The sequence below is a fragment of the Genypterus blacodes genome, unplaced genomic scaffold (assembly GCF_046128005.1).
Source record: "Genypterus blacodes isolate CSIRO-AG114 ecotype Tasmania unplaced genomic scaffold, CSIRO-AGI_Gbla_v1 ptg000015l_1, whole genome shotgun sequence".
NCBI lineage: Eukaryota > Metazoa > Chordata > Actinopteri > Ophidiiformes > Ophidiidae > Genypterus > Genypterus blacodes.
Window position 1 is genome coordinate 5,820,001 of NW_027466829.1, and position 27,969 is coordinate 5,847,969.

General features: G+C 47.0%; 5 protein-coding genes across 10 annotated transcripts in view; 1 reads left to right on the top strand and 4 right to left on the bottom strand.

Moving 5' to 3' along the window:
- Positions 1–3,430, bottom strand: part of fads2 (fatty acid desaturase 2) — a 4,665-nt gene extending 1,235 nt beyond the window's left edge. Inside the window, exons 1-11 of one of the 2 annotated variants that reach the window (XM_076140755.1) lie at positions 3,302–3,430; positions 2,982–3,069; positions 2,426–2,853; positions 2,216–2,326; positions 1,192–1,389; positions 990–1,091; positions 788–913; positions 651–711; positions 490–566; positions 292–389; positions 113–209 (exon numbers count right to left, since the gene is read on the bottom strand). In XM_076140755.1, coding sequence (XP_075996870.1) covers positions 113–209; positions 292–389; positions 490–566; positions 651–711; positions 788–913; positions 990–1,091; positions 1,192–1,389; positions 2,216–2,326; positions 2,426–2,671 — 1,116 coding nt within the window. In that variant the 5' untranslated portion in view covers positions 2,672–2,853; positions 2,982–3,069; positions 3,302–3,430. The remainder of the gene's footprint in view (positions 1–112; positions 210–291; positions 390–489; positions 567–650; positions 712–787; positions 914–989; positions 1,092–1,191; positions 1,390–2,215; positions 2,327–2,425; positions 2,854–2,981; positions 3,070–3,301) is intronic. The other variant, XM_076140756.1, reaches the window with a different exon arrangement.
- A 1,982-nt stretch (positions 3,431–5,412) lies between these two features.
- Positions 5,413–9,122, bottom strand: gtse1 (G-2 and S-phase expressed 1). Of its 2 annotated transcripts, none has more exons than XM_076138468.1 (12): positions 9,035–9,122; positions 8,809–8,841; positions 8,457–8,514; positions 7,779–8,349; positions 7,557–7,697; positions 7,302–7,440; positions 6,873–7,220; positions 6,634–6,703; positions 6,312–6,533; positions 5,991–6,204; positions 5,749–5,862; positions 5,413–5,655 (listed from the first exon to the last, which is right to left on the bottom strand). In XM_076138468.1, exons 2-12 carry the CDS (start codon positions 8,828–8,830, stop codon positions 5,560–5,562), a joined length of 1,995 nt encoding a protein of 664 aa, XP_075994583.1. In that variant the 5' UTR covers positions 8,831–8,841; positions 9,035–9,122; the 3' UTR covers positions 5,413–5,559. The 2 variants fall into 2 exon arrangements, with proteins under 2 accessions (XP_075994583.1, XP_075994575.1); XM_076138460.1 differs by having other exon boundaries at positions 5,982–6,204.
- Positions 9,123–9,479: 357 nt separating this feature from the next.
- Positions 9,480–18,283, bottom strand: LOC142990857 (plasma membrane calcium-transporting ATPase 1-like). The gene is made up of 21 exons (XM_076140752.1): positions 17,783–18,283; positions 16,390–16,678; positions 16,071–16,268; positions 15,664–15,921; positions 15,457–15,582; positions 15,052–15,261; positions 14,810–14,836; positions 14,584–14,712; positions 14,240–14,454; positions 13,879–14,121; positions 13,473–13,714; positions 13,032–13,269; positions 12,728–12,907; positions 12,440–12,527; positions 12,178–12,284; positions 11,889–12,080; positions 11,528–11,741; positions 11,177–11,388; positions 10,990–11,097; positions 10,423–10,611; positions 9,480–10,217 (listed from the first exon to the last, which is right to left on the bottom strand). The coding sequence occupies exons 2-21, from the start codon at positions 16,583–16,585 to the stop codon at positions 9,837–9,839; spliced, it is 3,753 nt and encodes a 1,250-aa protein (XP_075996867.1). The 5' UTR covers positions 16,586–16,678; positions 17,783–18,283; the 3' UTR covers positions 9,480–9,836.
- Positions 18,284–19,101: 818 nt separating this feature from the next.
- Positions 19,102–21,178, top strand: bet1l (Bet1 golgi vesicular membrane trafficking protein-like). 3 transcript variants are annotated; one of them, XM_076137005.1, is made up of 4 exons: positions 19,102–19,229; positions 20,054–20,192; positions 20,363–20,419; positions 20,631–21,178. In XM_076137005.1, the coding sequence occupies exons 1-4, from the start codon at positions 19,105–19,107 to the stop codon at positions 20,796–20,798; spliced, it is 489 nt and encodes a 162-aa protein (XP_075993120.1). In that variant the 5' UTR covers positions 19,102–19,104; the 3' UTR covers positions 20,799–21,178. The 3 variants fall into 3 exon arrangements, with proteins under 3 accessions (XP_075993120.1, XP_075993128.1, XP_075993137.1); XM_076137013.1 differs by having other exon boundaries at positions 19,110–19,229; positions 20,107–20,192; XM_076137022.1 differs by having other exon boundaries at positions 19,138–19,229; positions 20,049–20,192.
- A 1,267-nt stretch (positions 21,179–22,445) lies between these two features.
- Positions 22,446–27,764, bottom strand: LOC142987992 (ceramide kinase-like). Of its 2 annotated transcripts, none has more exons than XM_076136994.1 (13): positions 27,447–27,764; positions 26,157–26,294; positions 25,916–26,038; positions 25,710–25,835; positions 25,557–25,623; positions 25,293–25,438; positions 25,034–25,108; positions 24,766–24,918; positions 24,516–24,621; positions 24,376–24,431; positions 24,067–24,272; positions 23,750–23,973; positions 22,446–23,496 (listed from the first exon to the last, which is right to left on the bottom strand). In XM_076136994.1, the coding sequence occupies exons 1-13, from the start codon at positions 27,577–27,579 to the stop codon at positions 23,409–23,411; spliced, it is 1,641 nt and encodes a 546-aa protein (XP_075993109.1). In that variant the 5' UTR covers positions 27,580–27,764; the 3' UTR covers positions 22,446–23,408. The 2 variants fall into 2 exon arrangements, with proteins under 2 accessions (XP_075993109.1, XP_075993107.1); XM_076136992.1 differs by having other exon boundaries at positions 24,373–24,431.
- Positions 27,765–27,969: the final 205 nt, after the last annotated feature.

Genomic DNA, 27,969 nt, shown 5'->3' on the forward strand with positions numbered 1-27,969 from the left:
CTACTGACATGTGAGAGGCACCGTCTCAGTGTCAGAGGTTCAGAGGTTCAGAGGTTCAGAGGATCAGAGGTTCAGACAGCAGCATGCACAGGCGGTTGATGGCTCCTGGTACCTGCATGCTCAGCCAGTCCTGGTGTCTCTCCTGGTCCACTTCCATTGGCAGGTGGTTCATCTGGGTCACCCACACAAACCAGTGGCTCTCCAGAAACCTGATCCAGGGACGCCACACATGAGAAACATCCTGGCTTCCATCTTGATCACAGTCGCTTTGTTTGCGTTCAGATTGTTTACCTGACAAAGGTGATGAGAGCCAGTGATCCAAACAGGCCGTAGAAGGGGAAGTAAAAGTAGAGGAAGCGAAGGTAGTAGGACATGGACCAGGCCAGATCCTTCCAAAGAAAAGGTCCGGATCAGTTATTTACAATCAGGAACGACCCTCTTTGCTTGCTTTTGTATTATGGGCTGTAGTCACAAAAGGCGACTTCTTACCACCCAGTCACGGCGAGAGATCATGGTTTTTATTATCTGTATGTGGAAATAAATTGGGATGAGCAGCGGCGGTCCAACTGGAACAGAAAACACAGATTATCCCTGTAAAGTCTTCATGATGTCATTACATTTACTCATAATTACTCAACAAGAAGCCATACCCAGAAAGAAGTACTGGTGCTGGTGGTGATACGGCAGGTGCTTGATCTTTTTGATCCCGTACTGTGGCAGAGAGGAAGCAGAGTTAGGATGAGCAGCCAGTGAGGGAGACGAGAGGCAGACTTCTTCTTCTACTCGCCTCCACTGGCTGTTTGTCCCCCAAAACAAAGATGCCTAACATGTTGACGTCGGGGTCTTTGCTGAAGATGTTGGGCTTGGCGTGATGCTGGAAGTGTCGGTGGTTCCACCAGTTAGCAGAGGCGCCCTGAGGGAGGAAACACTCTTAGTCTCTATCTGTCCAGAGAATAAAGTGCAGCAGGTATCAGAGGAAGCTGTGATACCTTTAAATGGCCCAGGACAAACTTGTGTAAAATGTGATTCCAGGCAGACTTCTTGAAGACAGACAGGTGGCCGAAGTCGTGCTGCAGCCATCCGGCCTGAGCCTGGAGGAGACGACCAGGGACAAAGGAGCCGTCTTCATTTCTGCACAGAATATCAGTCGCCGCAACGTTTACGTGACAACACAACAACACTTCCAGTTACCTGAGCGGTGGAGAGAATGAGGGTGCACAGCAGAGTCAGCGTCCATCTGGTGCCCCAGAGCCAGAGGATGATCCAGGACAGGGCCTCCAGCAGCAGCACCTGGCCGAGCTGCAGCCAGAAGAACAGAGGGCGAGCCTGGAACAGATCCTCCCTCTCTAACCGCCTGCGTAAAGCCTGGAAGTCCTGAACGATGGCTGCCTGAGGAGCAGAGAGAGAGAAAAGAGAGAATAACCGATTCGCTCCGCCTCTTGACCCCTGACCTTTGTTAATGCTTCCTGCTATACCCAGCCTGACATGTAACTGCCACCTGGTAAAGGTGAAGCTCATCCTCTCTGTCATGGTGCGGCTTCTTGCTGACAGTGACGGTTGATGGAGGCGATTGAACACACACACATACACACACACAATCTGCTGTTTCTCTACCACCTGACCTTTGACCCTAGCCCTACCCAGCACCCCCTAACCCCAGCCTAAGGTCAGACATGAAGCAGAGTGTACATACGGTAATTGTCCTCTGCTATTTGTGGAGATTTGTTCCTTCAAACCACAATGGAATTTGCTCATGCAAATAAATAAAAAATGTAAACCAAATGAAAAGCACCTTATGCAAATGATGGAGACATGAACGATGTGTCTGTCAGGTTTGGAGACGATTGGAGGAACACAGTGTTCCCTGGATTGACGTCTGAACACACACACACACACGCACACGCACACGCACACGCACACGCGCACACACACACACACACACACACACACACACACACACACACACACACACACACACACGCAATGTGCACTGAGATGAAATGAGATTTTAATGTAATACACTCCCGCACAGCGTTCCGTCTGTTTGTTTGGGTTCCATATTGGCAGAGGGAACGGGACAATCGAGTGCTGGAACCTCAAACAAGTCATAAATAACCAAACAGGTGTGTGAATGTGAAGCTAGCACTTTTCCCCCTGCTGCAGGTGTTTCTGTACATGATACCGGCGGCGTGATGAAACCTGAGGCGGGTCTCACGTTCTTGTTCCGGTCCTGGCTGGGCTCCGTGGCTGCCAGCTCGCCAATCAGCAGTGGCCTCAGGAACTTCTGCACAAACTTTGGATCAGGGTGAAAGGCAGTGAACGCCTCCTGTAGAGAGACGGATACACAAGCCAGCATCATAACACAAACAACACAGACATCAACTGAGATTTGTGTTGGACATGATATAAGAAGATAAGACGTTACCGTGGCGTCCTGCCCAGCATAGTGACTGATGACCCGAAGCCCCCCTGGGTGCCTCCTGGCCCACTGGGTGGTGTTGTACACTTTCCTATTGATGACAAGCCACTGGTCGTTCCTGTGGCAGTGCCTCTGCACCTCCTCCCAGGTGTAAACATCCCCAGCTGTCCCGCTCCTCTGCTCCCCCGGTCCCCTCGGCTCCCCCGGCTCTCCCGGCTGTCCCGGCTCCGTCTGCTGACCTCCGCCGCCCATCCTGCTTCCTGCCGCAAAGCAGCTTGACACCAGCCTGTAAAATGGTTTAGTGTCTCTGTCTCCGTCCACACCTGCGGGCGGAGGCTTTCCACACCCAGAGGCAGCAGCAGCAGCTTCAGCAGGCGGGGAGGTTTTAACCTGTTTAACTCCTCTTTACTGTAACCACCTGACAGATTGCAACACTAGAGGAGGAAGACAAAGTGCACAGTGACATCTTCACAAATAATTGATGATGAAATCTGATCACCTGATGCTTTTTGGTGAGGCAGAGTTTGGAGAGAATGAGTCAGGACACGCACTTCACACATACATATTTGGCTGCAGGCTTTAGGAGAGGGAAACCATCGGGATTTCGGCCGTGACGCGCCTTTAAAGGCAAATCATTTCCATGGCAACCTCTGCAGGCATTGAGAAATTTCCTTATAATCACGTGATGGGACATGTTACACAAATCACACACATTAAAATGCCACACAGACGAGCTAATGATGTTTGATGCCACTTAGTAGCGATGGCAGGTAGAAACGAGTAGCAGACTGCCCACACACACATACACACACACACACACACACACACACACACACACACACACACACACACACACACACAGGATAAAAATGTCAGACTTACATTCGTGGAATCCAGATCTCGTCTCTCTGCTCCTGACTTACTCACGCCGCCACGCAGGCACACGGATCCATTTTAAAATAGTACAGATCAAATCATTCATCCTCCCACCAAACGTGTGTGTACTTCACTGACTCACTCAGCGGCTCATTAACTACAAATTCCCAGCCGATCATTCGAGGGTCTGTGGGCCAATCCGCGCCCTGTAAACGCTGGACCACTGGCACCACCGAGCTGCCCATCCGAACGCTCTGCCGAGTGTGTGTGTGTGTGTGTGTGTGTGTGTGTGTGTGTGTGTGTGTGTGTGTGTGTGTGTGTGTGTGTGTAAGCAAATATTTCCATTTTCTCAATTATATTTATAGATATGTTCATATTCTGCCAGATTTTAAACACATATTTAAACACAATCTCTACCTTGAACGCTATTCTAAACAATTCAATGCGCTTTAAATACAGCTAGATTGATAGAATTACGCTGTTAAATTCCTTAAATTGTGAACAAACTGGGCCAGTTGTTGCTATTGTACAGTTTAAGTTAGGTGTGATTGAAAAAATTACAAATGTTTTATATTTTTGCGTAAACGGCTGCAAATACTGAAGCCCAAAAGTTTAATGTGGTCAATTTAATATTTATAATTAATAACAGATTAAGCTTATACAATATTAATGTCATTTTAGAGAATGTAAAAGTTGTTGCTGCAATACTCTGCCGGCCCAGCAGGTGGTGACAATGTACTGCTTTAATCATAGCACCTCAACTTTCTTCTCTTTAAAATCCATATTTAACCCTAAATGTGCTCTGGATAAATGCAAGGAGATATCATTACACTGCTAGTAATTCACTCAATGAATAATGATCATTTATGAAAACTTGAAGCTGTCTGTTCTACAATAGTTGTGAACCATTTAAGTCAATGCCGAAATCTGCAAATCAGCTCTTTCAGTTGGAGTCTGTTGGACCTGAGAGGAGCTGCAGCGTTCAGGCAGCACTCTGACTCTGAGGTCTGACCTGAGTCTGTTCAGTGTCCGAGTCAAAGTCACGTGGAAACTGTCGTCACACGTTGTTTTAATTGGCCACTAAAAAACTTGTTAACGCAAAATATCTGAAGTGTGACACGATCCAGAGCTGGAGTCCATGTTAGGAGCAGAAGGGGGGGTGAATACTGCGCTTTTAGTGATCTGTGCGCAAAATGAATACCAATAAAAGTATTTCAAATAGTTTTGATAGGAAATGTAAACATCACATTTTTTTCCGTGGAATATTTCTCGAATACAACACAAATCTTGGTAAACAGCATTACAGCGCGTAATTAAACACACACACACACACACACGGGGTCCAAACCTGCAAGAACGATGGCGGCGGGTAGTCGGTTTTCATTACGGAGCTCTGCGTCTGGAGAGGTTCACCCTACAGCAAAACAAGATCAGTGGAAAAGTGTAAACATCCGTCTGTACAGGTATATGTTGATGTATTGTAGATGAGTTTAGATGAAGAGCTTCTCCCTCAGTAAAACCAGTCTCTCCTCTTGGACCGACAGTCAACGTTTTCTGATTTATGTGCCACAGATCTGTCGCATCTAAAACGAGAAGCAGGTATCAGCTCTATTAAATATGAAAAACAAAACAATGGATGCTGACAGTTTGTTTAAATTTATTTATTTTCCATATTTACATGTTTTCTCTCAGGGTCTCTGCCCGGCTCCTCTGCCGCCCCAGCAGATGTTCCATCAAGCCGCATTCCTCCAGGATGCCCAGAGCAGATTTGAAAAAGCAGCTGACAAAAACTCCTAACCAAGCTGATGAGACCATAAGGAGGAGGAGGAGTCTGTCTGGCTTTGATCAGCTGGAGAATTATTTATATTTATGACATAATAATCAGTGTCACCAGAAAGCATAGAGCCCAGACAGGAAGCTCTGATGCCTTACCAGTAAAGTGCTCTGATGAACTGCAACAGGCCAGCAATGAAGAGATTAGTATCAATTCATCGTGGTTATACAGTTACCATAGCAACAAAAATACTGTACAAGCTTTACAATCCAATCACTAATAACAATGGACTGATGGATCCATTTTCTGTTTGAAGTTTGGCTCCATGAACACAGAGAGTGTGTGAATATGTAAATATTAAATCAACATTTATTCAGACATTAATCATCACTGATAAAACGTTCAACACTTTGATTTGAATCTGATGACAGAGTCCAGGGTCCTGCTGAGACCCTCAGGGTCCATCCAGACCCCTTATAGGATGAGATCTTCAGAAGGACAGGTTGATAAGCGGAGCTTCATTCACTTCGTTCTCCTTCTTGTCGTCTGGACTCCATTTGATGAGCGGAGAGCTCAGATCAATCAGCTGCTGACACACAGAGGTCACTGATTATGTTTCTGAACAGGATTCTGATCCCCTGCATGGTTTGATCACATGACGAGACGCTGCATGTCGTACCTGAGCAGCAGAGCAGATCTTGTTGGTCCTGATCAGGTCCGGGGTGTTTCTGAGGTCAATGAGGAGTTTCTCCTGTGGCTGCAGAGACGGAGGGGGAAGACCAAAGAGAAGAACCTGATGGACAGAGAGGAAGAGCGGAAGACAGAGACAGAGGGAGAGAGAGAGACGCTTTAACAACAAAAAGGTCGACCCATTTGTAAAATATGTGGGTGTCTGTGTGTGTGTGTGTGTACCTCTGTCACCTCCTCAGCAGACTTCACTTCTACCCGGTTTCTTTCGGGCTCTGCTTTCTCCCCACTCAGCATTTCACACTCCAAGCTGTCTGATTGTCCGGACTGTGGCGAGGTGGAGGGCTGAGCAAATATAGGCTCCTCCCCCTTTTCCTCCTCCAAGCAGAATGGCTGGATATCAGGGGGGTGAAAAGTCTCCTCCTCTTCCTGCTCTGAGAGGGCGGGGCTAAAAAGACAGAGGGGATCATTCATTCCTCTGATGATCAACATTTCCTTGTTTACATCGTATGTGATCATATGTGTTTCCAGGTGGTGGCGCTGTTCTGGTCTCACCTGCACTCTCTCTGTGTCTGGGCTGAGGTGGGCTGGGCTGAGGTGGGGGCAGGGTCACAATGTAAGCTGGGCCTGTCCAGTCTGCTCGGCGTTGCCATGGGGATGGAAGATGTCCTGCGTCTCAGTGGGGTGGGCAGGGCAGAAGGGCGCGGCGTTCTCAGCTGCACCACCCTGTTTCCATCAGCAGGGGTGACTGGAGGTCGTTCAGAGTTGTGTTGAAGACTACAGACATGAAGCAAAGGGGGGGGGGGGGCTTTTGTTTAAGATAATCTAGCAAAGTGATAAACAGAATCCCTACACGGCTCAGTGAGGTCTTTGTTACCTCTGCACGCTGCCTGCTGACATCAGCCTCTTTGACCTCAGGATCCTTGAGACATCAGGAGAGGAGACAACTGAAAAACATGGAGGAAGATCAGTTTCAATTCCATCGGCAAGTCAGAAAATGTTAAGGAAATCAAATGCAGACGCTGTGAGTGAATGATAGTTAATAATGAGCTCAGGTAACAGCGCCCCCATGAGGCTGTGTGCTGGTGTTACACACACACAGGTTTGGTTCCTCACCTCCAGTCAGGCCGTTTGCCGTGGCCTTCTGGGCGGAGCCTGGGTAGGAGGCGGTCCTCTCAGTCCCTCTCTTACTGGGGATGAGGTGGGGTAACGCGCTCTCTGCTCTCTTTAGCGGGGTGCTTCTGACCGGCTTGGTTCCATCCTCACATGGCTTCCTGGGCTGAGACAGAGACGAGGAGCGGCGTCCGCCTGCAGTGCCAGCTGGAGGAGCCACAGGGACACTGTAGACGGTGGAGCGGCGGGATTTGGCCGTGCTGATGCTGCCATTGGACGGCCGGCTGACGCTGGGTGGAGCTCGACAGCTGGAGCCGCTGACACTCACGTTCAGAGAAGGGTTCGCTTTGACTGAAAGGAGGAACAGGAAAAGGTTTACAGCTCATAGCTCAGGTAGTAAATCAGCTGGTAGCCTATGAGCTGTTGGCTTACCTTTAGGAGCAGGGGAGGCAGACAGGCTGGAGTTGATGCTGGACACGGAGGAAGAGGAAGATGAGGTTCTTCTCCTGTTCGTCACGCTTCTGCTCTGAGGAGTCAGAGGTTTGATGGTCGACAGGTTCCTAGTGATGCTCTGAAGAAAACACAGACGTTCAGACTTCATCGTGTTTAGTCTAACTCATCTGTGAAAGCCGTTACATCGTAATCACAAATATCAAACACTGATCTGTAAAGAGAGAGGTGTGTAACCTTGGTGGGCGGAGGCAGACCGCGTTTCCCCAGGCAGCTGGAGTTGAGGGAGGAGTCGCTTGCATCAGAGAGCAGATCATCCGCCGACCTCGTCCTGCTGGACAGACGAGCAGCGGAACTCGACCTGGAAGCCCCGCCCACCTGAAACAGAGGTAAAAGTTAAATAAAAGCTAAGTGCGATGCTGATCAGCGCCTCCTGCAGTCCATGTGTGGTAAGCCTACTCTGATTGGCCGCTGCAGTCGGCTCTTCTTCACCTCCGTCTCGCTCATCTTTCTGGACACAATGCTCTGTGCCGGACCGGACGGTTTGCTCGGCAGAACAGCACCGGCACACAGGCCAGACTTCCCTCGCAGTGAGCTTCTGAGCTGAGGTTTAGTTCCGCCCACTGAGCTGGAAGTACTGGCTTTGGACACAGCAGACCAAACGGCGGTGCGGTTTTCCTTCATGGCACGGCGCTGGATGATGTCAGGCAGCTCCTTCATTGGACTGTCCTGAACACAAAATGTCTGCCGTTTGATGGGCGTGAGCACATTAGCGGGCCGTCCCAGCACTCCCAGTTTAGCCGTGGCATCTTGAATGAACTCCTCGCCCACGTCCTCTCCCCTAGCCATCGCCGTGGCAGCGGCAGGCTCAGCTCTCTGCAGCACCCCAGCCAGCTGGCTTGCTTCCTGGCACACGGCCTCCAGCTGGTCTCCAGTCAGTGGACCCCACCCACCGCCGTCCTCCACCCTCACACAGCGCTGCTTAGGACAAACAGGACCCGCCCACACCTCATCCTCATCACCATTGGAGCTGCAAAGAAATCAACATCATCATCACCCCACTGTATCTACACACATACATGACCGAAATGTGTAATTGTACATGTGTGTGTGTGTGTGTGTAATGCTGTTTCCTACCTTCCAGATGATATTGAGACATCAAAGTCCAACTTCTCATCAGAGAGCCAGTTGAAATCTGAAAAATAAAAAAGATGACAGATCAGATGAGGTTCTTCATAAATATATGGAAAAATGCAGTTCACAGATTTGTTAACAAATGTAAAACTCAAATTCATTAAATAAACGCACACAGAAGTCTATGAACGATGAACGACATCATGGATCTATGAGCGCTGTCTCAACACGTTTGTAAAGTGAATGAAGAATGTTCTGGATTTCCAGCAGACAGAGAGAGAGCGACAGACAGTGATAAATAGAGGGACAGACAGACAAACAAACATCTCGTTAGATTGTCCTCTGCTCCTCTTACCAGTGTTCGCGCTGGAGTCCATCCCCTCTGCGGCTGCAAACATGCAACAGAAAAACAGTTTCAACTTCTGAAAGCGTCTCTTAGCTAACCTCCTAGTTAGCATGTAGCAGCTATTAAACGGCACCAAACCGCGGACATGAAACATGTAACATGTCCTAAACATGAAAACGATACATTCTATGGTTATAAATCAACCTGCAAATGTTAAATGTCAAAGTGTAATTACCGTAATAAGCGTCACGCTACCGTAAGCCTGTAAACTCGTTAGAATCGCTTATCTGCGCGTTAAATTTACAAAGTGCTGCGTTCACTTCCACGACAACATTTCAAATCTGTCCGGGCTTGGTCACGTGCCTCGAGTTTATTGACTGGCAAACTAGCGTAGTGGCGTAGTACCGCCACCCACTGGACTGGAGTGGAACTGCACTAATAAAGACGGGAATAACAAAAATTTCAGCTGGCACAATTAGGTGGCAGTGGCTGATACTTTCGCCTCACAGCAAGAAGGTCCAGAATGTTGTTTTACACGGCCGTCGTTGTCCCCAACCCCCCTACCCGACTTGGTTCATCTCAAACTGAAGCTACGACGAGTGTGTTTACAGTTGAAATGAGGGAGACAATGGTTCCAAAATAAACAGTGATTTGTTTAATTAAAGAACAAGACGACAAAATCAATCAAAACAAGTCTACGGAGGGAAGTCTTAAATAAATGGTCAGAGTTAGGGTTAGGTTGGAACATCTAGCGAATAAGTGGTCAACATTCATGTGGATATTTACAGAGGAAAATGTATTTATTCACTAACACACATAGAGTCTCTCTTTGTTTTTCCTAAAGTCTACAAACAAAGAAGCAAAATGAAGAACGTCTTGAAAAAACAGAAAAACTAAATTCAAGAAGAAGAAGGTTTGATGTGCGGTGAGACTCGTCCTCACTGTAAAAACAGTCCCCACATGTCCAACATTCCAGACAATAACTGATGTGTCATCTGCCGATTAAGACAAGGTTCATGCTGATGGGGGCGGGGCCTTCAGAGTGAGGTCTCCAGGCTGTGCAGGGGGCTGCCTGGACACGGCGGCAGACCCGCTGAGTTGGGCGGATTGAGAGCAGCCCTGGAAGCACATTCTTTATGTGTGGGAATGATCCCGTCCATGGTGTTGCTGTTGTGGTGCGGTGAGGATGGGAGCGGTGAGCGGACAGAGAACGCCATCAAAGGAGGCGGGATGGTGTCACGTTTGGTGGGGGGATCGTCCTCACCCTCTGTCTCGTCGATCAGGGGAATCTGCGGGTCCAAGTTCTCAATGCGGAACTCTGGGTGGCTCATGAAGTTGTGGATGGAGCTACGGGACTCTGGGGTCTCCAGGCCTTCGTAGGGGGACAGGGTGTCTCTGAAAGCATTCACCACCCGAATCTGAGGAGCAAGCATGGAGAAACAATTTCAACAGGACTTCCTAGTTGTTGATTTAGAATTATTTTTTACCAGTGCCATAAAACTACAAAAACAGCACATTATTACACCTGAGCAGCTGAAAGCTCGCTCGCCTTCTCAGTGAGCAGAAACACACATCCATTCTTGAAAGAGCCCAGCTGAGGGCCATGAGTGTGCTGCAGGTTACCTGTGTTTGAATGCGGTTGAGGCCACGGCACCACAGAACCTGCCCTCTCCTCAGCTCCATCTCAGCGTGGTCGATCTCGTCCAGATCCTTCATCTCCTCTAACTCCTCCTCAGGAATCTCCTCCTGCTGCGTGCCGTGACCCGCTGTCTTCAGGAACTTCAGCCGGCTGGTGGGGATGGTGGAGACCAGCTGAGGGGGGAAACCCATAGAGAAAATGAGGCCAACAGAGACCACATCCACTCTCATGTGGTGGATCTGTGACCTTTTGGGCCCTTGCACTTTGTTGACAGAGAAATCTTGTTTGGTTTGAATGCTATAGTTTATTGCTCTATTGTTTTTGTAATCTACACTGAAAGGAGGATGTTTTTATTGATTGAGGCAGTGTTTTCATATTGAGTGTCACAGGAGCTATAGGAGGAAACCCCTGTGATATCAGAAGAATCATTTGATCTCATGCTAAATAAACAGAATTTGAAGTTCCCAGATATTTTGGGGGATGAAGCCCCCGCCCACCTGGCAGTTGTTCAAAAGAGGTCTCACCCGAACCTAACCACCTCTGACCCTCACCTGTCCCCACAGCAGGCTGCCCACACCCAGGAAGAGGCACCACAGCCACTGGTCGGCGCTCAGACTCACGCAGCTGAACGGTTTGCCTCCAAACTGCACAATGACCACCTGCAGGAAGAGGGAGGAGTTTATTTTAGGTTGAACGCCAAACATCACCAAGTATGACTTCTGACCTCCCTGTACCTACCTGTATGATTAACGTTCCCATGACAATGGAGCAAAATATGGGGTTGTTGAAGATACCTTCAAAGACATTCCTCTCGCCGTGGATCTTACGAGCATTGATTTCATTGAAGATCTGCATGAGGACAAACGTGTTGAAGACAATGGTGTAGTGTTCGGACGGGGGGGAATGCAGGGGGGCATGCCTGCCACTGTCGATGTTAAAGATATCCTCGCCTGAGAAAAAAGGTCAAAGGTCACAGGCTTTATGGAAAAATCCCTAGAAGCAGTTTATGTGGAATCAATGTCTTTTACAGCAATAAGCTAGGCTAACCCAACACCAACTGAAACTGTGAGTGTGAAACAGGAAGCTGACCAGTGAAGAGGAGTGTGAAGATAATGGTCAGCTGATAGACGGCGTGACCCAGAATGTTCTTCATCATGGTGCGAGAGATGAGTGGCTTCTTGCGTCCGTATGGATTTCTGAGCAACAAAGCTTCAGTAGGTGGCTCAGTGGCAAGCGCCAGAGAGGCAAAGGTGTCCATGATGAGATTCACCCACAACATCTGGACGGCCTTCAGAGGAGAGTCCTGAAAGATACAACATGTCCACTGTCTGTCCAAGTGAAACAGCCTATGTGTGTGTGTGTGGCCTTCAACTCTCTCCATTCTCAGGAAAACACATGCACCGTGTATGTGTAGGGTCAGGGTCGGGGTCAGGGGTTGAGGTCAGGTTACCTGGGTGATGCAGGCTCCGGTGAAGGCCACCACCACAGCCACCACGTTGACGGTGAGCTGGAACTGCAGGAACTTGGAGATGCTGTCGTAAACGTTTCGGCCCCACATCACCGCTTTAACGATGCTGCTGAAGTTATCGTCTGTCAGGATGATGTCACACGCCTCCTTTGCCACGTCCGTGCCCGCAATGCCCTGTGGGTAACACAGCAGTGAGGACACCAGATCAACCTCACACTCAGATGCTTTAGCTCACAGAAATGTCCACTTTGATGACATCAGGACATGTTACCATGGCAAAGCCCACATCAGCCTTTTTGAGTGCGGGACCATCATTTGTTCCATCTCCTGTTACCGCGACGACCTGTCTCTGCTCCAGCACAGTGCTGTCGATGATACCTGCAAGAACGTCAGCACAGACGAGCTGACATACAGGTCTCACTTCCTCATTGTCTGTCTTGCTGCCTGTCTTACTCCCTGTCTGTCCCACTGCATGTTACAACACCTGTCTCACTATCTGTCTCACCCCATTAGTCAGTTAAAGCAGTTCCAACCTTTCACCAGAGTGTGTTTGTCCGTCGGAGACGATCTGGCGAGAACTCGCAGTTTTGGCCAAATTTTATCAATTCGCTCCTGTTCAATCTGAGGAAGAGGAAAGAAATCAAACATGAACTCAGACAAGTAAAGCCTCCCCTACAGGCTGAAGGTTCCATCACTCCCACACTGTTTCCAATGGACTAATGATTTAGTGAGATGATTCTCCTCCAGCAATTTGATGTTATAGACAGAAAGAAAGGCACATTTCTGTAGACGTTCACTCAGATCACTAAATGACGTCTCACCTCCCCAAGCTCATTGTGGATCCTCCGATTGAACTCTTTGCCCTCCAGACACAGGAAGTCATCTCCAGGGTGCAGGATGCCACATTTGGTGGCAATCGCCCGGGCCGTGTTGATGTTGTCTCCAGTCACCATGCGGACTGTGATGCCAGCCCGCTGGCACTTTCTGATGGCATCTGGCACCTTCAGAAAACCAGTCACAAAATAACTCACCGCTCAGGTTTACATGTAACAAGCAAAAAAACCTTTACTGTGTTATCCTGCACGCTGACAGTGTTTGTGACTTAGAGCAACGGTGCTGACGTACCTCAGGTCTGACGGGGTCCTCAATGCCAACCACACAAATGCAGGTGAGTCCAGCGACGATTTCAGTCTCATTGTCCCAGTCGGGCTCTCCGTCAGCAGGGTTGAAGTCTCTGTAGGCCAGGCAGATTGTCCTCAGACCCTCGGATGCCATCGGTTCGATCACTGTCTTCACAAGCTCGTTTCTGTCCCGTGGTTTGAACACTTTGGCATCACCACTGGATGTCAGAATGTTAGAGCACCTGGACACAAGTAAAAGGACAGTACGGGATCATGTGATCAACGGCCAATCATGTTCTTAGAAGCTGAGGGGCAGGCATATGAGAAGAGATACAACAAATCGGTAACATTCCGGATAAACTGGGTTTTCTTCAACCATCTCACTTCTTCGTGGTTTTGAAAATCGCTCTGAAAGAAAACTTAACTAAAATATGATATAACTTACTTCTTGAGCAGTATTTCAGAGGCTCCCTTGCTGAACATTCGGAAGCTCCCATCTGCGTTCTTCAGCACGGTGCTCATCGACTTCCTCACTGAGTTGAAAGTGTAAACCTTGAACAGCTTTTCCTCTGGAATTTCATTGCGAATGGTCTGGTAGTCCCGCCGTAGGTCGCGTGCAAATCCAAGTAAGGCACATTCTGTCTTGTTTCCCACTTGACGAGGCAGCCCGCCTTCTTTCTCTGCAGGCTGGAAGCAAGCAGGAACACACTGGTCTTCAGCCATCGATTATAATAAACCTTTACATTTCAGAGATTAAAAACTCTCTGTGTGGCTGTGATGAAAGTTTTCCTACATGTTATTGCAGTTGTTGATTTAAAAAGGCAAAGGGCCTTAGTTATTTCATTTCTTACCATGATCTTGGTGGTGTAGGCGCAGTTCACCCCAATGCCGAGGGCGAGTAGGTCCAGGACTTTGGTATGGATCAGGCCTTGTTCTGGGACATGTTTGTAAAAGTGTTCTCCGATGTAGGCCTGGACTACTGTCATGCGGTTCATGGTCAGAGTGCCAGTCTTGTCGGAGCAGATGGCTGTGGCATTGCCCATCGTCTCACAGGCATCCAGGTGACGAACCAGATTGTTGTCCTTCATCATTTTCTGAGGAGAGGATTAAGAAAACCAGATGTTATCCAGGTCTCCAGGAAGTCCTTTTCACTTTCTGTTTGAGAAGCTATTTAAAACAGGCGAGTTTCTAGTCTGCACTAATCTGTGGTACCTTGACTGAATATGCCAGAGAGATGGTGACAGCCAGAGGAAGACCTTCAGGTACAGCCACCACCAGCACTGTTACACCGATGATGAAGAACTTGACAAAGAACTGAATGTAAACGGGCAAACACTCGTTGACAAACGGCAGACCCTGAATCCAGAAAGTGTCCACGAGGAAGAGCGTGATGAGGATGAGGACGGTCAGACCAGACATGAAGAGTCCTGAAGAGACAGAAGTTCAGACAATGCCCTGTACTTAATAAGATGGAAATTACTACGGTCTCACTTTGACTTAGTATAGCTAGTGTAGCTTCTGTAAGGGTTAGGGTTGGACTTTGTTTGATTTCGTACCAGCTTTGCCGATCTGCACTGCCAGTTTGGTGAGTTTGCCCTGCAGGACCGACTTCTCCTTCTTTGGTAGATTTGGTTTTGTCTTCGCTGCCTCGCCGTCTGCGTTGAGTGGCTGCAATTCTGCTCCATCTGTGTTCATTCAGAACAGGAAGGAGTTTCAACAATTCAACTGATGTTCATTTATATTATACATCATATAGTTTATCCTTCATAACATCTTTCTTACCTTTCTTCTCTCTGTCATTTTTCTTACCTGTGATAAAAACAAAGATTACTATAACATTACAATGCCACAGGGTCTCATTCAGTTATTGATAACCTTTGACATTTATGATCTTTAATCATGTCAACACACTGAGTTTCCATTTTATCTGAGCATCAAATTAATGGGGGGGAAATCAGTGAGGTCACTTCAATATAAATCGGCTGATAAAAATGGCTCAAAGGGTTAAAGTTTAGGATTCTTACTTTTCTTCGCCTTCTCTTTCTTTTTCTTTCCCTCCTTCTTCTTTTCTTTCTCTTTCTCCCTCTTCTTCTTTTTCTTCTTCTCCTTCGCTTCTTCGTCCTCACAATCACTTTTGTCCCCAGCACCAAGTAGAGTGAAGATGATTCCAGTCTGAGAGTTCACACCTACAGCCATGACGACCATCTTACCAGAACCTTCCATCACGTGGGTACCTGGGGTGGAGAGAGACACAGAGAGGGTGTGTGTGTGTGTGTGTGTGTGTGTGTGTATGTGTGTGTGTGTGTGTCACAAATCAGTGGAGTCAATGTTGAGTCTGTTTTTATTCTGTCAGCAAATTTGGACTTGACTGGAGTCCAATGTGCGAGTGATTGAACAAGTCCACATGTCTATAACTTAACACCACACACCTGAAAGCAGCATGGGGTCTTTGTCCACCGTCTTCTTGACGTGGTCCGACTCTCCAGTCAGAGAGCTCTCGTCTATTTTCAGGTCATTTCCCTGAATGAGGACTCCGTCAGCAGGCAGCAGGTCACCTGAAACAGCAGAGAAACCTCACTTCATCATCTTCATCACATCAACACGACATTAGAGGAAATGATTGTGTGTCTCCTCACCATATTTGACCTGTGCAATGTCTCCAACCACGATCTCGGTGACATTGATCTGGACAACCTGTCCCCCCCTGAGCACTGTGAACTTCTGCTCCTGCTCAATTCGGCTCTGCAGCCCACGGAACTGCTTCTCTTTGCTCCAATCATTGAAGGCCGTGACAAGGACGACACAGACTACTGACAGCAGGATGGCAGCGCCCTCGATCCAGCCAGTCTCTGCGTCGCTCTCGTCATCTGCGCCAGCTGCTGCGTTCCCACAGTCTACACAACAACAATGTTATCAACACAATAAAACATCATAACCGACACCGAGTGGCAATGGACACACCCATAACATACAAGACACGCCCACAAACATAAACAAGGCCACATAATGAAAGACACGTTAGAAATGGAGGTGTTGGACTCACTTTCTCTGTTTGTGTCAGGGGGGCGGTAGAAGGACAGACCCAGAGAGATGACTGCTGCCACCTCCAGGATGATGAGTGTGACGTCCTGCAGGGCCTCCCACACCAACTGCAGAAAGGTTTTAGACTTTTTAGGTGGAATGACGTTGGGTCCAAACTCCGCCTTTCTCCTGATGATGTCATCAGCATTTCCATCCAAACCTAAAGAAGCAAAGCACAATAATGAATGAATGACTTATCACTCACTCATGCATTCATCCATCGGAATCTAACACACATAACATTTGTGATCTGAGGTCATCATAAAAGTAAAACCATTTACCGTCCACAGGCGAAGTCCTGAGTCTGGCACAGAGTCCCTGAACATCTCCATAAGTGTCCTGTATCCGCTTCACGCCTTCAGGTCCTCTGAGCTCCATGAGCGAGCAGAGCTCCTTCACCGAGCAGCTGAATGCTGGCTCGTGGTTTGCCTCGGCACATCGGCCATGTTTGGATCCACGGAAAGAGTTCTCGGCCATGTTGTCGTCCTCTAGGTCCACTAAGGCCTTCACAAAAACTCGGACTTAGAGCTGGACTGGAGATTCGAATCTGGACTGATGAGGACTCTGTGACTGTGGCAATAACACATGGATCAGGGTTATTATGATTAATATTCATAATGAGTGGGACAAAAACCATACAAATAAATTTGCCAACATTTGACCACATCAAATACTCCAACAGAGGAGCTCTGACTGTAAAGTATTGAATTTTGCTCTCAACCCATACTCTTTGATCCACAGTCCAGTGCCTTGCTCAAGAGGAATGGCATTAAAGCATTAAATTAACAAACGTTTTATACCCAGATCAACGTCTTGAAGACACAGGGAGAACCTGCAGAAAGTGGCAGAGCCAACAAGGGATTCAAACCCAGGACCTTCTTGCTGTTAGGCAGTAGCATTAACATGCCAGAAGTAAGGTTAATCCATAAATTATTGTTGATGTGACTAATGCAGCAATTTAGTGACGATGATGTGTCTCTCTCTCAATCCAACCAGTCAAGGCAGATAGCCGCCCACCTAAAGGGGAGTTTGAGTGCTGCTCATGGGGGAATGTTAAGAGTCTCTAACTGCTCTGCATCTAAAGCACCTTGAGTTAACCTTTGTTGTGATTCCATATGTGATGCTATAGAACTTCAATGTTGAGTTGAAGTGGACAGAAACTTTGTGAAAGGAAATAAAGTTACACATTCTTGCTTAAATGTCTCATATTAACTGTTGAACAAAAGATGTAGAAACACAGAAAACATAGTTTGGTTCTGATCCATGCTTCAATGAATCATGGAGACGTAATTTATTGTGATATTCACTGTTATAAATGAAGAAAAAGAAGTTTTCTGGAATCTCTTAATAATCTAATGTTGGAATCAACCATTAAAGCAACAATATGGATCTAGATTTGTTATGTGACAGAGCTGTAATCAGAGGACTGCTGGTCCCTGTTGGAGGTATGAACTGTGTCTCCTTTCAACATCCTGACGCTCCATTCTACAAACTTCCGCATTTGTGCTGAAATCATCACAACAAAACGACTGTTTTACATCAAATGTGAAAAAGCTGAACAGTCATAGAGGGATTAAAAAACACACACACACACTCCCTCCCTTCCTGTCCCTCCCCCTCTCTCTCTCTCTTTATCTGGGTTTGAGGTTAAACTCAAACTATTGCTGCACTTACGCAAACTTCCTCCATGGCCTCGTGTCAGCAGCACCTCGAGTCATAACCGTCCACACGTCCACAAAACTCAACAGGACGCCATGTCGTCCCAAAGAGAAGCTGCTGGTCTCAAACACAGTGTGACCTTCAGAGACGACAGCACAGCTTCAGCGCTGCCTCACGATTATCTGAGGAAAGCCTCGCCTAATCTAATTAGACAATTTGTGAGCAGCAGAGGGAGGGGAGGAAGACGCTCTTTACCACAAGGTACAAATAAACAACCACCAAGAAACACTTAGCCCCAGCAACCACCAAAGATACCTAACAACCAGTAAACATTGCCTCTCAACCACCAAGACAATCTCAAGCAAACAATTAGCATATCCTAGAAACCAACAACACACATGCCCGCACACACATACACACACATACACACACAGTCAAGCAGATTATAGCGCACAGTTGGATTAAGTGCTCACGCATGTATGCACACACACACGCACACACACATGCACCACTTCACATTTGTGACAAAGTGTTTTTGTCAGTGAGCTAGCCTGACCTTTGACCCCAGGAGGAGGAAACCTGTGCAGATTAGCCAGTGATTAGGCCACACCCCCTGTCCAGCTCGCCCTATCACAGATGTCTGCAGTCACATACAGAAACAAACACCTGATATTTGTTTGTTTTCATTATTTGGATTAAGAAACAAACACACCTGAACTTAGGTGGTGCTGCCCAATACTATTTTGTTTTCCACTGAGGTTTCGATAATATATGTAATAGGTTGATCGCTATCATGTAACACCATAATGTCCTAATTTCTCATTTTTCTATGAATGAACTTTGAGTGCATGTAGGTTCTCTTCACTTCCACCTGTTCCATGTGAGAACAGCAGTGGATGTTAGAACTCAGACGGATAACAAGACCTTATGAATGAGAGCTTCAGGAATAGGACAGACTGCAATACAGGGCCTGAGCAGCAGGGGGCAACATAACAAAATATGACCATAAACAATTATAGCCCTGAGTTTAGCCTGTCAGGGTAGCGGCGTCTTAGCTTGTTGACATTGTTGTTAATTTCTTTAATGTACATTTACATATTATTTTAGCAAATAAAATCTACTGAGTAAAGATTTTTTTTGATGCTCCGCATGATTGTTTTTTCATTACTCGTTTACTTTAATGTTCTTTTACTTGTTAAGAATAAATACAACAACATAAATGTACATCCACATTAAATAACTGTATGAATAATAGTCACATTCCCATTATTAATTTATTATAATTATTGAATAATTATTGAATAACGAAATATCACGAAACCCCACAAAAACAAACAATGATAACGTGGAGCTTATCAACGCTCTCTGTGATCATTACTACTTCTGACTGGTCTCGTTATTTGTCCTCCTGTCAGTCAGCGCGCAGGGAGTCACACAGTGGTAAAGATGGCGGACTGGAGAGGTTTGTTGCTTTGACGCCTTCAACTTCTTCATCTTTCGCACTTTAACGCTTCTGTTAACGAGTTAGCTTAGCTGCACTTAGTGGAGCTGTTGTGTGGATGGAGACAGCGGTGAGATGCTAACTGACAAGCTAACAGCGCTGCTAGCTGATCTGTCACTATTCTGCGTGCGCTTCACTTTTCGATTGGAGCCAGACACACACGCAGAGAGAATTACAAACAGTCACATGGGCGCAAGAGTTTAGTTAAAGAGTCGTAAAATGTTTTCCAGGTTGTTTGTTTGAAGGAAGTACTGAGGCAAACCTGTGACGTGTATGTATGTGTGTGTCTGTGTGTGCGCGCGCTGTTCGGAGCTCATTCACTCTCTTGTTCGCCATACATTGACAGTTGTTTACATTTTATTCGTCTTTTGAGTTTACTTTTTTTCTTGCGGTTGGTTTTTATATATTTACATGCCGGCATTATTCACGGACATCTACGAGCTGATCGCCTACGTGGAGGGGCGGGGCTTTCGTCCTTAAACGCTCCGCCCCCTGTCCCTCCTTATCAATATTTCTGATCAGGCAATCTAAACGCCACACGAGGGATTAAAGTGTTAAAGTATTATGTATTAGGATGAATCCTGAGCTTAAAGGTCACACTGTTTTTCTTGGGTTTGAGGCTGAAAGTCCACCAATACAAAGACATTCATTTGCTCTGTGTGTGTGTGTGTGTGTGTGTGTGTGTGTGTGTGTGTGTGTGTGTGGTTATGTTGCAGCATAAAGAAAGCACACACTCTCACTCTAACTCTTTGTGTCCCTGTTCATCAAAATCATCTCAAGTAAAGCGCCAAACGTGCAGAGGTCAGAGGTCATAGAGTGACGGTGTGTTTGTGGACAGGTCACAGCTCTGTGGACGACATGCTGGATGCGGACAACAAACGTATGACCGACAACCTGGCCTCCAAAGTCTCCAGACTCAAATCTGTGAGTACATGTTGTGTTGCTTTTTTACACACACACACATACACACACACACAAACAAAGCTACAAATAGAAATTGGACGAACCACGTAGCAACGCTTAGACCGTAAAAACATAAATTGGGGGATTGGACCGTTTATTAATCTAAGAACCTTGTGACCCCTGTGTGACAGCTTGCCTATGACATTGACAGAGATGTGGAGGACCAGAACCAGGACCTGGATCACATGGTGAGTCACTTCCCCATCTGCATCTGGTCTAAGTGAACAGTTTGTGTTCTCAATCAGAGTTCAAGGTTTATTCAAATGCAGGTCACCATAGCAACAGCTGTTTGTTATGACTCTTCTGTATGCCTCTTATGTATGGGCTTTGTTCTGCCATCACCTGGGGGCGCTGTAGCTCTGTAACCATCATCTGATCTGTCTTCTCTTCTCCTTTCAGGACTCTAACTTCATGAGTGCCACCGGCCTGCTGACCGGCAGTGTGAAGCGTTTCTCCACCATGGTTCGCTCTGGCAGAGATAACAGACGGATCCTGTGTTACGTGTCGGTGGGCCTGGTGCTCGTCTTCTTCTTGTTCTACTACCTGATCTCCAGAATCCAGCGCTGACCTGGAGGCACAGCATCATGTGGTCCTGAGGGCCCGACCGCCTTCTGCACCAGTGGAGAATAAAACTAACTGTCAAGCGTGGAAAGAAAGAGAGAACAGCTTGAGTGTTCCACTCTGACCAGCAGGGGGCGGAGCCAATGACAATGATGCCACTTTGCTTCCTCCGCTGGTGTAGCAAGGATGTGATTGGTGGATCGCCAACAAGTGGGTCTGAACTGTGGGACTTGGTTCTTGGTTTTGCAGGAATGTGGCGGCATCATTGAAAGTTCATCACCATGACGACGTATAAAGTTTGAGTGTTCTTCTCCCATCAACCACAAAACCTCGGCTGGAAATTGATCTGTCTTGATTTCTGTCTGTGATTCTGATGTTGGGATAAATGGTTTTTAAAAAGGGAATATTGTTTTAAATTTAGGTCAATATTCTTTCTAAGTTCTTTGAAGTCATACTGGCAGTGTAGACGATACTAAAGAAATGATACGTTTTACATTTCATAAAAATGTCTGAAGTTACAAATTTGTCCTTTTTTTTTTTACCTAGTTCTTAATGAATCAGTATAAATATTGTGTGTGTGTGTATATATATATATATATATGAAGGTGTTTACTTTAGAGAGATCAGACCAAAGATGAGTTCTGCTGTGAAACCAATGCGATTCTTTCTTACTGGAGACACACAGGGGCCAAAGCTAAGAAATCTGTTTAAAGTGTCTTTGTCTTTGAGCTTTTATTTCATTCAATACTATTAAACATTCTAAAGACTCCAATGAATTTAATAGAACATTGTGATCACTAATATGAATGAGTATTTCATTTCCGATGTCTTCCATTATTCTATTGATTTGGTAGCACAGATGATTTTAATTTAACAGCATGAGATGAGACGTCACACAATAACATACCATAAGATTAAACATGGAGGTGGTGATACAAATGTATTTATATTTATTATGAACTACAGGATCTGTCCAAATCATAGACAATAGTCACTGCTGATGCAGACACCAGCGCCCCCTGCAGTGAGTCATGGGCGCTGATTTGCCATTTAGGGAAATGAGACCGAAGGTATTCAAAATAATTTCAAGTCTGAAACCAAACAGGAATGTTTGACATGTCCGTACCTTCATCACCATGGAAACCTGCTGAGACGTCTGGCCTTGGTTGCATCTTTGTGGTAAAAAAGTTGCATTGCTCAAGCTGTTTTTTTTTCTACTTTTATTTTCAAATGTGAAACATGGAAACAAACAAAGCTGCCAAAACATAAACAAAACAGTCATGACCTTTGACCTGGGCCCTGGACTATGAATGAAGCTCCACTGACCTCAGTCTCATTTATGCAATCAGGCTTAAATCGACATCACCATGTTGCTGAGCAACAGACTTGTTAATCTGGAGACATAGCACTTTCATAAAAAGAGGGCGTGTGTGCAAAGAGGAGCTGTGTGTGTGTGTGTTCCATTTGTTATGATCCTATGTAAAGTGTAACAGACGTTCAGTCAAATGCAGTTTAAATAGAGCTGCATTTGATGAGTCTGAATATGAGCTGTGATCAATACTTCAGTGTCATCATGATTCTGATCCATGAGCTGCAGTGGTGCTTCAGAGTTCAGGGCCTTCAGGTCAAACCAGCTTCTGTTTGTGTTCGACAGGAAGTAAGAAACAAACATGAAAACAAAATCTACCCCAAAATCTATTCAGGAATTTGACTTCAGCTCTTTGATTCTTTTCACTTTGAATGATTTCAACATTAAAACGTTTGATTGCCTTTGTTGGATTTTACAGACGAAATCACAAATCTCTTTCAAAAGTCATTTTGTTTTGAAGCATCAGCGTTTGGAATCATTTTAATGATCAAATCATTCCAATCACTTCATTTGAACACAAATTATAAATCGGTTTACATTTGATAGTAAAACTTCTCTTTATTTTATCTTTACTTGAGATCAAAGTTATCGATAACACAGACGATTGATTTATAAATTGCGACAGCTGATCTCATTGGTTTCTTTGTGTATACTATCTATAGATTGTTTGCCCCGCCCCCCCGGCTACAGTCAGCCAATAGGGACTAAGTCACTGAGTTCATTTGCATATGTGCGTTTCTTTGTCGTGGCGACACATTCGAGAATGTTTACGTGTAAAAATAAAATCTTTCATAAGTTAGTGATTTGACCTTTGACTCCAGTGTCACATGACCTTGGACAGACAGCTGTAACAGGAACATAAGTTAATCTAATAAAACAACAAACCACAGCTATGGAGATTCTGCTACAACATTCCAGGAAGTTTGACAGGAAAATTCCCAGGAAATTTTAGAACTGCTGAATTGGACAGGTTTGATTTGTTCCTTCACTCTGCGGATGGAAGCACGTGATTGGCTACAATAATTTAAATCAAAGCCATGTGATGTCAGTGATTTAAAGCGTTACCGCGGTGAAAGACCATAAAGTTCTTTTCTCAGTGAGAGAAAATGAAAGCTTTAGGTTTTCTCATCCTCGTACTGAGTGATGGGCGAGTCCTGACAAGTCGGAGGATGAAGAACATGATGATGACATCATCCGAGTCTCCACTCCAGCGTGGAAAGGGAAGTCATGGATGAAAGGGGGTGGGTCTACACGGCAGCAGGGTTTGTGAGCTCCTCAAACACCGGCGGCTCTTCAATCCCTCGCGCAAACAGCTTGATCAGCTGGCAATGCACTCTGGGAAAAACAAAACAATAGAGCGTTTATAAACACGTGATTCAGACGGCCACCTGCTGCTTCACTGAGCTGACGTGTTACTATTGGCGTGGCGAGTGTGTTTACACGACACGCACAACATAGTTCTGGACAGAAACTTGATGTGAACTTTCAGCTGCAGTCTGGGTGGAGTTTGTGCAAAACAAAGAGAACAAACAAACACCAAACATCTTAACATTGGCTCCATGACAGATGGTTCGGGCGGTCCCCCTACCTGACGTCGATGGCTGCGTGGTGGAGGATCTCGCCATCGCAGTTCCAGCTGCTAAACGAGGGCCCGCAGCTGCAGGCCGGGTGGTGGCTACAGATGTTGCTGAAGATCTGGTGGCTCTTGGCGTTCCCCAGCAGGTCCAGCTCCAGGTCCGAGTCACTCTGGCAGTGATGTGGTGTGAAGCGGAAGCGCCGAACGCGGTGAACTTCCACGAAGGTCAGATCGAACTGCTCAGACAGGGAAAGCATTCATCACACAACCAAACATTAAGAGCTGCGTTTGAGAGGCTCACAACTTATCATTCGCCCCGTGTGCCCCACCTGGTCGTCTTTGCTGGTGTGTCGGAGAAGATGTCTGAGGAAGTGGAAGCGGGAACACTTCCGCACCAGGATGAGGTCTGTGGTGCCGTCGGCCAGGTGTGCAGCAGGTGAGAGACCTTTGGGGCTGCGTGGACACGAGCAGCTCACACTGGCGGCGTTTACGGCCAGGAACTTGCCGCGGATCGACCGCCACTGACCGCCGCTCGCTGCAACGACACCACACAGCATCAGCTTCTAACCCTGACTTTAAAGTGAGAAAGTGTCAGCTGTGGCGCCCCCTACAGTCCACTTGGCGACTGCACTCACCACTGTCCTCCTCTTCATTTGCGTCATCATTTCCCCCTTTTTGTTGACAAACCACACATCTGGAATGACAAACACACAGTTACATCATGACACTACCTCGCTGTCAATCTAAACTAAGAACTTCACCTTTTTGCCTCTCTCACCCAGAGTGACACCTGGTGGCGTCCCTCGGCGTTCCCGTGGTGCCTCTGGCCGGCAGGAAGGACACGGTGCCTTCATAGTAGTGATGAGTGAGGAACATCTTCAGACCTGCAGGAGGAAACAGCTGTGATGATCTGACATGTGAGACAGCTAAGGATAAACTGCAGTGGAAAGCTTTTTGCCTCCTCTGGAAGCTTCCATGGCTGATTGATCATCTCGGAGGTTCCATGGCTGATTGATCATATTGATTACCTGCAAAATCATATCTGGCAGGTCCCATCCATCGCTTCCTTTCACTGTCCGTCAACACATCGCCATAGAAACCGTATCCCAGCAGAGAGACAGAGTATCTGAGGAACATGTTGTCATGGTGAACGGAGCAAACGTCCATCGACTGAGCGTCTCCTGCAATGGAAACAAACAATACATCAATACAACGATTCATTAATACAACACTACCTACAGAAACCTTCATAGATGACCGCTCTACCATCCAGAGCCGCACAAACAACACACTCACCCACTATGATGTGCAGTGCAGAGGTCACGGGGTCGTTGGTTCCCACAGTTGTGAAACAAATGCAGTCGGTGGATCCTGAGCAAACAGAAATGATCAATAACAGGTCAGGTGATTGATCAGGCTCACCGTCACTCTGCTTAGCCACGTGTGTGACATCATCTCATGCTCTTATTTACCAGATGGATCAGCTCACATGTGACTAAACTGTCAATCATCTTTACTCGTCGACACATCTGAGGAGGTGGCGGCTCGCTCTTACCTGCAGGAATGATTCCGATGCGGAGCGAGCAGGGGAGCAGCGTCTGGTCTGGACTGTTTGGATTCACGCCGCCGTCCATCTGTGTCCTCCAAATCAAACCGTGGACGATCTCGCTGAACATGCCGTCCCCCCCGACACAAACCACACTGAGCCGGGGTCAGAGGTCAGAGTCACAACGGGACAAAAGCAAACCCTGATCTTTTTTTACTTATGGAACCGACATAACTTTGATGCTTAAGGGTCTTCAACCACGACTCCACTCACCCATCATACTTCTTTAGCTCCGCCTCTGTCCTAAGGTGATCCCTGGCATGATTGGCATACTGTGTCACTATGGCAACAAAGACATATGATGTAAGTGATAAGCAATGACAGCTGCTTAATCCTACACTGGGACAGGAAGTGACGCAGACGCACCGATGACCTGAGTGGAGACTCCAGCCCGGGCGAACAGCGGGGCCACTTTCTGCTCGTAGATTTGTTTGCCTCGCTGCTTTCCGCCGTACGGGTTGATGTAAACCAGAAGCTGCTTTGGTCTGCAGGCTGAGGAAACAACAAACAATGAAGGTACGACAACACTGTTCACACTTTATACTGCTGTGTGAGTGAGTGAGTGTTCTTACTGAGCGCACTGAGCTGCTCTCTGATGCTGCTGATCCAGCGCTCACACAGCGCCCCCTCTGGACAAACGAAGGTGACCTCAGCACACCGCCAGCGGTGGCATCGGCTTCTCTCCACGTATGAAACTGACACAAACAAAGGCAGGAAATCGACCAATCACCACGTCAGAGCTCGTACACAAAGGACTTGATGACGTAGGTTGTGTATTGTTTCACTGTGGAGCTGATTAGTTTGTTTGTTTACCAGTGAAGCTCCGCCCACTGTCCTCCGCTGCTTGTTCCATCTTCGTCCAGCTGCTGCCGCGTGTCTCTCGCTTCACGCTTACGCCTTCTTCCTCTGTGACGCAGACGACCTCAGACAGCGCCACACTGTGGCAAATACCTGAACAAACAAACAGCAGTTTGTCACTTGGACGTCGTTTCCATTGAAGAAGAAACATCCGCAGCACTCAATCCTGATCAATCAGTGCCTTTCACCACTGATTGATCAGTATTGATGAATGTCTTGTCAAGTTTACGTTGAACTGCTTCCGCTCTGGTTCATGAGCCAAGCACGAGTCAAAGCAGAGGGAACTGTGATGACATTGACCCCAGGACCTTCTTGATGTGAGGTCAGAGTGCGTGTCGCCCCACAGGACCACACAGCCGAGTCGTCAAACTACAAGCCGACCATGTGGATCTGTCCTGCTGAATCCTTGTTTAGCGTTTAGAGTAATTCATTGCATTTACACCCAGTTTCTCCCAGAGCAACCCGACGCCGTCTGCTTAGCCTCCTTCAACGTGAACCCTCCCACACTGACGGAACAGATCACAGCGTGGCTCATTTGCATATCATTTGCATGGCATCATGGCCATGAAAACAGCTGGACAGACAGCTTTGAGTTGAGCTGTTTGAATGATTCCCACATCATTTCTAAGATCTGTGTGGGGCTTGGGTCAGCCTCATACTCGACCTGGGGCTCAGCAGCAGTGAGTTTAGTAGTGACAGACCCCCATGCCTCCTCTGGTTCTGGCGGTAGGGTGTCAGACAGGCTAAGCTGACCAAGACATCACATTTCTCAGGTTGTGTCGCTGGGGGACATGAAACGTTACACTCTGCATCAGGCCGGATCGAGTTGAACAGGACTATCACCTTACCTGGACCGGTTCAGCTCCACTCTGCAACCTTCTCCTGACACTAAAAATGTATCCTCATCAATAATTCAATCAATACACACTGTATTTATATGTGCCGAGTCAAAAGGTCACATGGATTTATTTATGGACCAGTATGTGCTGGAGCATGGATCAGGTGATCAGAGCTTCAGCACTTATGGACAAACAGTAGGTCCAGACACAGATGACGTCATCAACAACGCGCAACAATCAAAAATAATTATTTACACGTCTGATTGATTACACAGATGATTACATTTCCTGTCGCGTGTCCTTGTTTATCAGCGGTAAACACGCGTGCTCGTGTACACGCACACGCACACACGAGAGAGAGAGACAGAGAGACAAAGAGGGACCAGAGATCCGGACGGGGTCTTACCGGGTCTGAACGGGTACACCGGGCCGACGCTGCGTCTCTTCCAGCTCAGCAGCTGCGGGCTCAGGCTTACTTCATACGCCGCCTTCCTGACGCGGAGCTCGGACAGCAGCAGCAGCCTGCTCGGCCTCTCCATCTCTGCCCGTGGAGGAGCACCAGCGGCCCGCAAACGGTTACCTGAGCCCGGGCATGTCTAACTGTCCGCCCGGAACGGCTCAGGAAAACACACAAACAAACAAAGAGAGCCGCGGGTTCCGTCCGGGCGAAAATTGGTGCGCAGATAGCGGATCGTGAACGGATGTGGGAGGAGTTTCACGCTGCGTTCACGTGTCTGTCTGATCCGATGGAACTGTGCCGAGTTATGGCATTCTAACCTTAAGGCAGCTTTGTTCTCCACGTAAATACATTTCTTCAACTTTTAATGAATGAAGTCTGGATGCTGCTGAAGATGGTTTTCGTTTATATGAACTGTAAAATGAGTTTGGATTTAAAAACGCTTAAACAGTGTGCGAATACAGGACAGGAT